The sequence below is a fragment of the Cyprinus carpio genome, chromosome B6 (assembly GCF_018340385.1).
Source record: "Cyprinus carpio isolate SPL01 chromosome B6, ASM1834038v1, whole genome shotgun sequence".
Lineage (NCBI taxonomy): Eukaryota > Metazoa > Chordata > Actinopteri > Cypriniformes > Cyprinidae > Cyprinus > Cyprinus carpio.
This window is the reverse complement of record NC_056602.1, coordinates 14,017,770-14,031,624: the sequence shown is the minus strand read 5'-3', so window position 1 is coordinate 14,031,624 and position 13,855 is coordinate 14,017,770. Positions and strand designations below refer to the sequence as shown.

General features: G+C 39.9%; 1 protein-coding gene across 1 annotated transcript; it reads right to left on the bottom strand.

The window, feature by feature from the left end:
• Window positions 1-4,394: 4,394 nt before the first annotated feature.
• On the bottom strand, window positions 4,395-11,820 carry LOC109101121 (zinc finger protein 644-like). Its single transcript, XM_042725796.1, has 5 exons — window positions 9,269-11,820; window positions 8,583-9,110; window positions 5,654-5,767; window positions 5,454-5,559; window positions 4,395-5,381 (listed from the first exon to the last, which is right to left on the bottom strand). The coding sequence occupies exons 1-5, from the start codon at window positions 11,760-11,762 to the stop codon at window positions 5,168-5,170; spliced, it is 3,456 nt and encodes a 1,151-aa protein (XP_042581730.1). The 5' UTR covers window positions 11,763-11,820; the 3' UTR covers window positions 4,395-5,167.
• Between the last annotated feature and the right edge of the window lie 2,035 nt (window positions 11,821-13,855).

Below are 13,855 nucleotides of genomic sequence, written 5' to 3'. Positions count from 1 at the left end.
GCTAACTATAAGAATATGTCACTATAGGCTAACATATGTTGTTGTTGCTATTATGGTTATGTAGGCCCTACTGCCTATAATATTTAGCCTTTAACTTTATTTATTCACATATGAAACTCTAATCCAATCATACCATTCCATGTTTATGCCGTATATATTTAGACCACAACATAGCCTATATCCTAGCCTATATTAAGACGTTTTAATCAAACCATATAATAAATAAATGCTAATAATAATAATAACAATATAATTATTAATAATAATTGGATGAATTAAATCATGCAGGATAAAAGTTTGTTTGTTTTTCAATTGTAGGCTACGTAATTAAATCTATGTATTAATTGGAAACGTTTTAATATAGCTAACTGTAATTATGTCGTCATAATAGTAGGCCTACGTAATGACGTGTCTTTAGGGCAGCTGATGATTACGACCTGCTGTCAGCTGCTGAAATGAACCGAAGCAGTCGAGCGTGCAGAGCGACATGACTCGCTATTGTTCGAGGCTTGTCAACATATTAACCTGAATTCCCTGCAGTCATCCACTATACCGAATTAGTGCAGTAGACAAGGAAAGGGAAATCAGGGGGTGAGGGGGAAGAAGGCGGACTAATTGAAAAACAATTGGCGGGAAAGCACATTAATTAATAGGCTCAATACCGCATGTCAGATGATGCCCCAAGAGCTTGAAGCCTTTTTAAAAACCGTCCATTAGAAAAAAATTTAGAGCGAATGGGTGAGCTAATTTCTCATTAACCTTTGTTATAAGACCTAGTTACACATAATTAGGGAGATACAGTTGCAGTTTCACCTTTATGTTTAAGAATAAATGCTGTTTAAAATCATAGCCTACAAGAAATACAGATATAAACACAGAGACAGAGAAATGGATTTCCTGCTCCACAAAAGCTGACTGTGGTGAACCTCAGACAAGCCATACAGATCTAACTGAATGTGACAAGGGCTAAAGCATATTTTTGGAGCACCAAAATGGTGCATCCCAAACAGGTTTCATCCTTGTCAAAATGTATTGATTTCTCTGGTTTTGTGGAGTGGTTGATGTCTCTCTTACTCAGTGGTCAGCGGGAGAGGGTTGGTTTAAGCAGGTTCAAGTGGAGGGGTGAAACTAACACCCCCCTAACGAGTCTGTAACTGTAACTGATTTAACTTAGGCTGTCTCTCATTGTTTTACAGATACTCTAGAGACAAAGTACTCTAGATGTTTTCAAGCATCACAGTACATAAAATAGTGAGATACATTGTCTACATTTGTGCGATACATTGTCTACTGATTTACATTAAGTGACAGAGAATAAACCTACATGCATATTCAATTCTATATTTTTATTTTATTTTGTGGGACAGGGTGTTTGAGATGGGTAGCAAACGGGGAGAAAGAGAAGCAACGGAACAGAGAACACGAGCTTGTGGCGACCACAAAGGTGATGAATTTCTCTTGGCCACAATCAGTGCACCTGGGTTTCCTTTGGTGTATCCAGAGGTAAATAATTGATGTGAGGATAAAAGCGTTTGTGAGGGGGAGTGAGACATTCAGACAAGAGAGTGAAAACCCGGCTATAGCCCGCTGTACCGTGCCCCCCTCTCAGCCCGAGCCTGGCCCCTCGCCGTTTGGTGGCCCCTCACACCGCCCCATCGGACGAGCGCTTGAAGTGCAAATCTGTGTTCTGACTTGTTCCTGGTTGCTGTCAGCATGTTTTCCTCTTGTCAGTGGCGGTTGACTGGGGGCTTGTCTCACCCTTGTGCTGGGACTGTAGCGGGATCATTGACAGGCCAGTGACACTGCCCAACCAGATAATGGAAACCTATTGATTTTTTTGTTCTCACACTCTCTCTTTCCTCTCTCTCTTTTCCTGTCTTTTTTCATAGAGGAAGTGAAGGCTCTTACACTTTAGGAATGACCCGAAAGCAAAAGCAAGGGCATGGTCGACAGTGTCGAGGGCTTGGTCACTGGTCCCGATCTCCAGGTTGCTCCTGCCACTTCATAAGAGGAAAAAAAGTCAAGACAAGTAGCAGTCTTTGGAAACGAGAAAAACACTAAGAAAGAGGAGAAAGTGCCCATCAATCAATCAATCAATCAATGGTGTATCTCCTGGAGTTTGTGTCAGGTGCACCTGAGACTACTTTCAGGAGATAAATGAAATGTGAGATAACCCCTCTCTATCCTTCCTGCAGTTCTTAGTCTGCCTTTGTCATAACCACGCCAATGAAATATTAAGAACGTGCTTATCCGCCAGAGGGCGATTTTAATTACCACCTAAGGTTACACCATTAATATGAAACAACACAGTGTGCAGTCTCTTCCTCATACGTTCTAGAGCTTTGATTTAACAAATAAAATATGGTGATTAATAGAAATCTGAGTCATTACACCTCCTGATTCAGATAAGATGTGCTCTCTTGCACATCGAGAAGGGATGACACTTGTATACTGTTTTAATGGAGGAATCTCCAGAGAGCAGGCCTCTTTGATTCACTGCCTAATGATAAGCGTGCTCTGGTCTGTCAGTGGCACAGCCCCGTGGCAGATGGCTGGTGTGGATCTTACACATTTCTTTATGTTCCTGCCTCCCCCCTCGTCCACCTCATTCTTAAAGCTGCCAATGGTATAATGGAAAAACTCAATCCTGGTCATGGTTAGCTCAATCTCATTATAATCCCTCGTTTTTTATTCATTCGGCCCTTTGGGACACTGTCTGCCCACCATGCAGCTTCCAGCCTTGGTGGAGTGTCTTTTGATTCGGCCAGGAGAGCCTAATGAAGTCACAGAGAGATACAATTATTTCCCAAAGCAGGGGCATTAATGTACTCCAAATTCCCTCTGGAGGAACGTGATGACAATTGGTTTGTACAGCTTTGATCGCCAGTCTAAGCCCTGCACGGGACAAACTGTGAGGTCGCCCCCCGGTCCAGACGCTTACTGATGAACCTGAAAACAGACCCCGGTCAAGCCGCTTTCTTTGATATTATCAGAGCTGTTCCCCTACACAAAGATGACAAATGATATCATGGAGATCTTTGATACTTACATAATGACATTGTTGGACAGAGCCTTTGTCAACAAAGTGGCAGTGTAAAGTAAGTAAGTATTACAGCAGAAAAAGATACAAAAGTTTTTCTTCACAATTACATTTTAATTGGCTATTAGTGACTTAACAGAGACATAAATACAACGTGTTAACGCTTCCTCTGCTCATTAACACATTGTATACCTTAATTGATCGGTATGTGCTTGCACATTATCATCACCAAGTAATGGTATATAGTTACATGGTAACTATTTGAAGGGCTGACCAGGGCATGGAGGACTATACCTCCATTTGGTCTTTACCTACAGATTTATTTACAATCAAATGCTAAGAAATCATTTACCTTTGAAAGAACGAGTGGTAAAGATTCCCTTAAGTATCCTAAAGTAAAATATGATAATTAGTTGTGTTATTATACTTTTGTGTGATATACCTTACATTTTAGCACCATAAAATGATGAGCAAAAACAGTATTTGCAGAGGTTTCAGCAACGTACAACAATAATATAGAACAATTACCTTTTTTGACATTATATAGATACTAATTAATATTGCATCATGACAGTATTGCCCATGATTTTACTAAACAACTAGAAACTTTTTGAAAAATATTCATTGATATAGTCATAAAGTTCACAGTTCATTTCTTTGATAATGGCATTAAAAATATTGTAATAGATTGTGTTACATGTTTGGGCTCTAATGCCCTTATACTCAATATGATATTTTTTCCTCAATGTGTTAAATGATGCATAAGAGTAGATATAAGAATTCTTAACCATAAATGAAGCACTACTTGTGTATATATATTATCATGTTGATATACTCTCTTAAAAAATAGGTTATACATATTTTATTTTTATTTATTTTTTTGCTACCTGGTCTCATGGCAAAAATGTACCTGGGGGCACTTTTTTGCGAGATGCGAAATACGTACCAATAAGTGTATTACTGCAGTTTCCAAAAGAAATTAACACTAGAGGCAGTAAAACTCTGACACCTTTTATTCCTTTTCACACAAAGTTTCGATTAATTAAGCATAATTTTCGCACAATTACTTGAAGAATATTATGTTATGACTTCAAAACAATTTTAATATGCTGGGAGATTTGAAAATTGATGCTTTTGAATGTTAGCATCACACATATCAAGCTTCATATCTATGGGTTTTCATAGACAGTAGGTTTGTTCGGTAGCTCACAGAGTATGGCGATATACTTGAGAGGTGAGGAGCTCCGGTTCAAATCCCATGTAACTACAGTTTGACAAAACAGTTCAAATCTGCATATAAGGAAGTTCAAATGGCCAATTTGCATCAACAAATGCATTTTTATATCAATTTTGCGTTTGTTAACCTTATCGGTAGGTTTAGGGTTGGGTTTAGTGTAGGGCATATTTCTAACACGATAGAGCATTAACTTTAGCGACAGTCCCCGGATATTTGAATTCTGAACCACCGCAATACGAACCTGAAGCAACGTAATAAAAACACACCAATATGTACCTATATCAACGTAATAAAAACGTGTTTTAGCGCTACTCAGTGGACATTTCTCTTTAAAACTGTGACAAAACGTGCAGTAAGGTACGTAAAAACAGTGTTGCAGAAAAGTACCCAGAGGTATGTATTTTTATAAGACCAGGTTGTTTTTTTGTCAGTGTAAATAAACATTGCAGCGCAAAATTACAGTAAATAGCAATAAGTCCTTGTAGATTTGTAGACATAGTGCCATGTTCTAAACAGTGACCTCTGAATTCTATGATTTGAACAGTTTCTAAAATCTAGCTGCAGATTTTTAGACTTGCAAGTCACAGCAGCTGAGAACTGCAGTCTGCAGAGAGAGACTGCGTAATGTGCACATCCAAGATCTAAATATATCTCTACATCTATGTTGCAAATAGCATGCCCTTACGAATTACCGAAGATTGATATAATAAAATTGGGAAATAAACCTAAGAAAAAAAGAATAATATGCAATATAAGAAAATCTTTCATTTATATTATATATTTCTATTCTGTATTCATATATAGATGTATATACAGTATTATATGTGTATTTGTTTAAGAACATGTGCAGAACAGGTGTACAGTGAGCGTAGCTGGTGTGTAAACGTGGCTTAGGAGACCCCCTCAGGCAGACTGAGAGGAGGGTGTGTATCCAGAAGCAGGCGCTCGGGGGGAGATGGGGAACACAGCTCTTTACACAGCGCCGAAACCTCCACCATACCTGCACCCATGCCGGGGATACTCGTGTGCATAAGATGCCTCTGCAAGTGCTTGATCCAGTCTTCCTGAATTGACTGAGGACCCTGGAAGATCAGATCGCAGAACCTGGGGGAAAGAAAGACAGATATGAGAACTCCTGGTAGTGGTAGGACAGTGTGCAGGAGTGCTGTAAAGTACCTGCAGGTCATTCTGTAGATCACTTCAGAGGCAGCGTGTGAAGATGAAAACGCCTTTCTTTTTGGCCCAGTCCTTGATCTCGGCCTCTTCTGTTTACAATCATATGCTGTGAAACAAACAGCGTAATTAAAATCAACAAAAAGCTGAGTGGCTGGATGATTAGATTAGATTAGATTGGAAGAGCAAGTATGAAATCCTACTTGTTCCTTCTAATAAGGCAATTTTCTTCCGTCGCGCATATGCTCGGAGATGATTGGACAAGCTGACAGCGCTGTGGAACGTCGTGTTGCAGTGGATGCAGATCTTCTTATTTTCTGGATCACACAAATAAAAGGTTTGGAGCTAATGAGCATTTAAATAACAGTTCAATGACCTGTGCTTTTTTTTCTGTAGCTGCTCTCCACTCATGACTGCTCTTTAAAAAGCGAAAGCATGTTATATGGCTACATGAGTGTGTAATTTAGAAAAGGAACACAGCAGCTTGAAGAAAATAAAACTGTGATTCCCTGAGTGTCATCACCTCCCACTCCATCTGTTTTCATATCATAAAGATCGGCTGTGCACTCTGTTTTATGAGGACACGTAGTTGTATGTTCTCAGTATTTGCACTCAGTTTGATGGTTTGTTTGTTTGTTTTTAGGGACAATGTTTGAAACTATTAACCTGCTCTCATTGTATTTTTAGATGAAATGTGTTCATTTAATGCTAATGTACAGCTGTTATATGAAGCTTGACTATATAGGTCATAACAAATAGTAGAAATGTTTCACAATCAAAAATATCTTTAGTAATCAGGATTTGTAATAAATGCAAAGGGAATACAATAATTACAACCTAGGGTTGTCAACTGATTAGATGTTTTGGTCCCTCTTTATATTAGGTGACTTTACTATATACTTAAAAAATTAATTGTTAGGTACAATGTGTTCATGTTGTATTGCATAACCCAGCGGGCAGCTTGATATCAACAAGACATTAAATATTAGACAAGACTTGATCTGGATGCTGCAACATCATTTTAAACTCAGTTTGGTTGGCAATTTCTTCCAGTGGTAATTGGGTGAAAATAGGAAGACAATACCACATTAAAATTGGTTTTATGAATGTGTCGGCCAATATGTTTGACATTAATTTTTTTATGCAATTAACAAAATGTCACATTTTTGACAACAAAAATTTGCATATTTGACCTGGGTTTTTTTTTTTGTTGTTGTTGTTTTACCTTTTCAACATCAATCTGCACTCTGTTTTGATGTTTTTGAAAACAAGAATGTGTCCCGTGTGGACAGTTTCTTACTCATTCTATGCTGTAGTATCATCCAGGCCACTGCAGAATTAGCAAAAATAGAATTTGCATATAGATACTGTAGTGCTCCTTTCCTTAATTTTACATAAAGGTCAGGAGGCATGAATTGTTAATTGTGTTAATAGTTTATATAATCATACATAATCACATTATTATCATCATTAATATTTTTATTAATTGTACCAAATCAACATTTTTCATTAATAGTCCTAATACAAACATAACTGAAAATTGGAAAATTGGAATTGGAAAAATACACAAGACATGAAGTCTTTTGGTCATTCTGGGTAATATCAACAAAAGGACATACCCAAAACTCCTTCTAAGATGACAAGCTCTTATTGTATTACTTGATTAAGAACATATTCATTCTTGATTTACATATGTACTCATCTAGACTACTCTGAAAAGCACAAACTTCTCTTTTTTTTCTAACTGGCCTCATTGAACCTCCTGCAATAGTTTGTTAGTGCTCCACCACCAATCAAAGTGTTCCAGCAGGACATAAAAAACAGACCTGATTATATGAGTCTGGATGAACAGTCAAATCAAATTAATTTAACAGTGTATATCCAATTAAAATGGACAACCTGTGAAATAAACGTGATTGTGGAACTTCATTAATTTGTTTTTTATTAATGAAATGGGAGTTTTATTTGGGTAGACATGAAACAAAGATGTGCAAATACAGCTGATGTGTTTCCAGTAGTACATAAAAGAACGCTATGCGTTTTACATTTGAATTTCAAAGCCACTTTTGATGACATTCATTCTTTTTGTACCTGCTACAATATTTCAATGAGTGGCAAACTTTTACCATGCACTCTCTGAATCTTGTGTTCCCTTTCTCTTTTAATGGCATCAACTGGCAACTTCAAGGTTACAGGAAGAGAACTTTGTCTTAAGTATGAAGCGTCTGTCATACATATTTAATATGGAGTGCATGACTGAAATTGGGTTTAAGGTGCACTGTAAATAATGAAGGCAGTAGAGGTGGAAAAACATATGAGAGCTGCTGTGAAACAAGGCTGTTCAGTCATGTTACACCGTATTGATCATTTCTACCCATGCTTACTGTAAATATCTCAAATCAATGGTACGGCACTTAACAAACTACTTTATTATTTGCACTTCAAGGGCAATAACTATTAACAAAAGACTAACAACAATAAAAACCCTATGTTATGGGAATAAAGAATGTTCAATGCAGGATTGTGACCCAGATATCTGAAACCTCACCTGTCTGTCACTCTCAGATTCTTTGATTCAACATCACTCGAAACAAGACAGATCACACGCTCAGCTGTCAGTGAACAGGCAAAAGCTTCTTGTCATGGAGGGGTTTTGTTTTCACTAAAATTGCTCAGTATCAATGGTACTTCCGAGCTCTCTTTGTCCATTCACAGTGCATGAGAAAATAGAAATTAATGGCCAATTAGGAGCCTAATATTTTTTCAGCCACTAAACTTAATGCTAAATGGGCATATGTAATCAAATATGTAAGTAAGGTATTTTCAGCGTAAATTCAAATAAGAATTTCTGAGCCTTGATAATGGCTTTGTAGTGAAGCATTAAATGCTTCAACAGCAGTTGAGTTGGTACAGACATATAAAACCAAGCTAATCAACTCAAACATTGTTTTGAAATAAAGGTACTTTATTGAACCTTGTTACTGAAAGAAACACAGCTGCAGTACTGGTGTTTTAAAATTGTAGTTCTGAATTTCAGAGGTTGACATAAAATAAGCTTTGTAAAGTAGTATTTAATTAATTTTCTGGGTAACAACAAATGACACATGAATGTGTGAGTGTGTGGTTGCTAACCTTGGCTCCAGGTAGGATCCAGCTTCACAGATGGTGTTCTGGGTAAACTGCCACTAGTGGAGGAGATGGCCTCCTCGGAGTGACCTTCAACCTCCATTTCCTGCTCCACTTTCTTATTCCCCAGCAGATCCTCTAAAGTGCTAGATTGGGCCTTATCGGTCCTCTTTCTCTCTCTGTCACCCTGGACGGTTCTGATCATAGTCCATTCATCTGGTGGGCCAGTTGTATGGTGGATCTTCATCGGAATGCCGGAGGATGTAAGAAACAGTCCATCGCTGCTGGCAAACTTCTGAGAGACAAATGGTTTTGACAAGTGCGGTCTGGAACCAAACACCCTTACAATGTTCTTGTACTCCATCTCATCCTGAAGAAGTTCCGTCAAGATGCAGAGAGGCGACTTGCTAGCGCCCGAAATTGGCTTGCCAATCCGCTTCAGGTGACCCCGCACATGATTGGAGAGGCCGGTCTTAGTGTCAAACCAGCCCAGGCACAGCGGACAGGTATGCTCGGTTTTAGACTCTGGCTTATCTGCCATGATGAAAGCACATAATTACTTTAAATGAATAAGTTACATGTAGAAATGTTTGTACACATACATAAATATAGGTTATGCATGTGTGATTTTAGTTTGAGAACATTATCTAAAATCACAATGACTTGAACAAGGAAAGGTGAACAATAATCACCTTTTCTGATTCTGCGATTCACTGAGGGGATTCTTCTGCGTATGCGAGGCTGGCGGTCCTGAGATGCCACTTGTTCTGGTGACACCACATGACGAGCATCATAACTTAGCCCCACCCTATGTAAGTGTCCTCTCACGTGGTTGGACAAGCCCACCCCAGACTCAAATACTGCGGGGCAATAGGGACAGCACTTCCTGCCCACCAAAGGCAAAGGGTTGACAATATACTCTGCATAAGGGTCACTTTGCTGATAAACAACATGATCAGGGTTATCCTCACTTATTATACTCTCAATACACTCTTCCTTCACTATAAATGTACAAATATCCTCACTGTCCACCTCTATGCTATTGTCTGGATTAGTATGATTCGCATAGTCCGGAATGTTGTTGTTGAAAGGGATGAAATAATCACTAGAGTTATTGCTATGAAACCGATCCGAAGACTCTTTGGTGCAGTCGCTGAAATCCTGAGCACCTTCATAGTCATCTCCCTCTTGTGGTGTACTAGAGTCCCATTGTGGAGACTCAGGCTCACATTTTGGAAGACGCACATGAGGAATATCGGCATGGGTGTTGCGATATGGGATTGACATTTTTCTTTTCGAGGGTACTTTGTGCCGCAGTGTTTGCAGAGCTAAAGTACTGCCGGTTGAAGGATCTTTGGGACAGCTCTCAGTGCCAGGGTTCAGACAGGCTGCTTTACTCACGATCTCTGTTTTCGTTGTAAGATGTACGTCAAAGCTGGAAAGATATTTTGTCCTCTTTTCGGAGACAGCGCTTTCATATTCTTGATTGTCTTCTTCGACATACGGGAGACCTGTTGTCACGTCTATTTTCTCTGTAGGCAGAGGGGATAATTTGCTTGGCTTGTCACTTCTCAGTGAGAATGGTGACAGCTTGTTTGCTGGGCTGCCAGGGCTCCATTTGATCAGCGAGGAGCTGAAACCATCACAGGCTTTTTGTGTGTCTTTGCTTTTCACATTAAGGTCAGCTGAGCCATTGGGCCTAAAGGGCAGCTGAACTCTGTCCTTAACAGACCGCCGCTTCTCTGTGCTTTGAATCTTTGGCATAAGTAAAGAGGAATCCATGTTTTTGGGTTGGTCCAACACAGCTTTTATGTGGTCATCCACATTGCTGTGTGGTTGAGGTTCATAATTCTCAAAATTTTGCCCGTGGATAAGCTCCACGTGCTTTCTGAAACCATATATGTTCTTACTTCTAAATGTGCAAATTTGACATACAAAAAAGTCGCCAGTCTTGCCACATGTATTGTGGTGAGCTGTGCACTCTTGTGCCTCCATTTCAGTCGTAGTCATGTGATCACATTCCTCACAGCTATAAGACGTCTTCTCCTTCTCATTAGTTTTGCTATGATGGACGAAAGTTTTGGGGCACTTCGCTCCAAAGACACACTGGGGACACTGAAGACAAGCTCTTCTTCCCTCGACATCTATCTTACTGAAACCTTTAATCTCTTCCATCAGCCTCTCCCTCCGCACCTGGTGGATTATCATGTGCTTTTGCAGAGAGGTTAGATCTCGGAACGAACGCCCACACTCTCTACATATAAAGGGTCGGGGAATGTCTTCTTGTCTCACCTTATTATTCCTATCTAAATGATACATCATATGCCTATGCAAATGCCTCTTCTCCTTGAAATTATCGTTGCACTTTGAACAGGGGAAGAAGGACAGCTCCTCTCCTGTTTTTGTCTCTGTCTTTAACTGAGCCGATTTTTCACCCATGTAGGTGTTTGTTTCTACGTCGCTGCCACCTTCATCACATCTCTCTTCCTTCTCGCTTGAAATTAGCTCCTGCATGGCAGCTGACTTGTCGCAGAATTTCTCCAGGCGCAAGCCGGCATATGCTTTCAAACTTTCCGGCTCTTTCCTGAAGGCATGTTCTTTGTTAATGGACGACTCAAAATCTGAGTCTTCATCGGTTAGGGAATTCTGGGATGCGTAATCAAAGCCATCATAAACCTGTCCTCCAGTGTCAGCCCTCTCCATGGCATGATTTTTACGCATCCTCCGTCTTCGCTTGGCAGGTGGAGCTCCATCAATCTCTACCTTTGTTCTTACTCCATCACCTGCTACGCTGCTTTTCAACAGTATCCGCATGAACTTCTCCTGCAGGCCCCAGTTCAGACCATCACAGTCATCAGAGGAGCTCTCTGACAACTCCGAATCAAAGTCCCATAAGCACCCTGCTTTGATTCCCTTTCTAGCCAACAGTCGGCTGATTGGCCTGTTATCCAAGCCTTCCCCCACCAGCACATCTAAGGGGGCCTCACCTTCACTGTTGTTTGATTCAGATGAGGCCCGTGCGGGCTGCACTTTTAGGGCGCACCCTTCTGTTTTCTTCGCGGGTGTCTGATTGAAGCTCACTGGGAGGTGGTAACACCTCAGGGCTGGTGTCTGTCCCGGGAAGAGGGGACATGTCTTTGTTGTGGACACAGGGCTCCTCTGAGGTACAGTGTGAAGCAGCTCCATTAACAAGTGCTCCTGAAGGCAATGAGTCGTTTGTGCTGGGGGCAGCAGGGACGCTACCACAGACAAATGGGTTCGGCTGGACTCCATTTAAAGGGTTTTGGTGGCTGTCCAAGGGCAGGGGCTCTGGTGGATCCAAGCTGTTATTGTTGTTGTTGTTGGGAGAAGATGTGCTTGTCAGCTCTTGAGTGTCATCAGAGGAAGATTCCACCTCTTTGTCTTCCTCTGCACTTTCTTTTACTGCCGCCATAACAGAGACAACACAGTCTGCAAAATAGAGACAAGCGATCAGTTTCAAGTCAGCATCTCCATATAACTACTTGTAAGGGTCAATGTCATGGTGCACAGTGTCCATGATAAAGGGCAATAAAACATATAGATGCCAAGGTCTCTTTGTATGTTTTTTTTTAGCTTTCACAAAAGTTTTCTTTTCTTTTTTCCCAAATATCAAAAATATTTATGAAGATGGTCCTCTCTCTGATAAACATTCCTGTATCTTGTTTTTTTTTTTTTTTTTTTTTTCTGTATGTTGGTTGGAACATTTTATAGGCAGCACGACATACCTTTTAGCACTCAAAGGTAATAAGCAGTTAAGCATTTTTGTTATTTAAAATATTATAATTCATTATGATATAGGTACAGTTCTTTTTGCACTGATTGTTTTTTATTTAAGCAATCAAACAATATATATCAAATTAACGTTTAATTTCTAAATGAAAACAGATATCAAAAAGAGTTCAGGTCATTATAGGTATGAATTGTGTTTTAATGTATTTCTGAATAAATTAATATATCCTAAGGAAAAGAAAAAGTACATCACAAATACGAAGCATCAAAGAATCAGGCTCTTTAAAATGTACTAATGGTGGCCTAAAAACCACGGCCATCATTTTTTTTTTTTTTTTTTGCCACAATATGCATCTCAAACACCCACTGTCACCACTTTTTTTCACAACACACCCCAACGTTAGCCCTAGAAGTCCTGGTGAGGAAGCTTAATTATGTGAATGCACCTCTGGGATCTAACCTTCCTGTTTCTTCCACCAAAGTTCTCAGCCGCCTGCTAAAATTGACCAATTTCCATGGGAACAAAGCACACCACCAATAAGATCATATTATTCTGTCTTATCACTCTCTGATGGTGCCAAAGCACATCCCAGCACGAGACTGTTGTTGCTTCAAACCTGACAAATTGGCACACTGCAGACACATACAGTATACACAGGGAGACAGACACACACACACACACTCAGGTAGAAATGCTCCCGTTCATGACTAGCCAAAGAAATAAACCTCAGGTGTCATCAGCCGATCTAATTATATTTGATGGTTTTCAACAGCTCAACACCAGCAAACCTGTGGGACAACAGGACTGTGTTTAAAGGGTGTGTTAAAGGGGCCCAGGCTTGCTGTTGTCCTGCTAGGCCACAATATATGCTCCGAGGATTTGACATTCAGCACTAGCTGCTCTCAACAGGAAGCCGCGTTGCTAACGAAGTGTTAAATTCAGTGTTAATGAGTGGCTTCACTGTTACCACCTCCTAGGTAAACCTTCCGAGCTCCATATTCTCTCCATCTGTTGGGGTGTGAGGGGCTTTCGGAGGGAGAACAGACGCTCTGCATTTAAAAACGAACTTCACTGCAAACCTCTAAACAGCAGGGTGGCAAAGCCTCAGAATATGATTTCAGCTTTAAATTTACAGGCCTCATTAGCTTCCAGTTTCCACACTGATCTGTTCCATACATAACAAACAGAGTTCAACTGCAATGCGTCTTTTAAAAATTCATTCGCTTCTATTTACTTCATTTAGTCAATGTTAAAAGGCTGCCTTTGCCTTGCTGGAAGCTATTTACAAGGATTATGAGCTTAAATATATTTACGCTCGGCGCGGAGATCAATCTGAAGCGATTAGCTCTTTTTCTCAATCTCGCTCTAACTCTCTCCTTGAAATATGCTCAGTAATGAACATGTTTGAATTCACAAACAACAATGAATCAGAGGAGGTCCCCCTGTGATCAGTCTAAATTAACTGCACAAGTAAAAGAGCACTTAACACTTACACGACACACATATGTCATGTGCTCTCTTTCTCTCT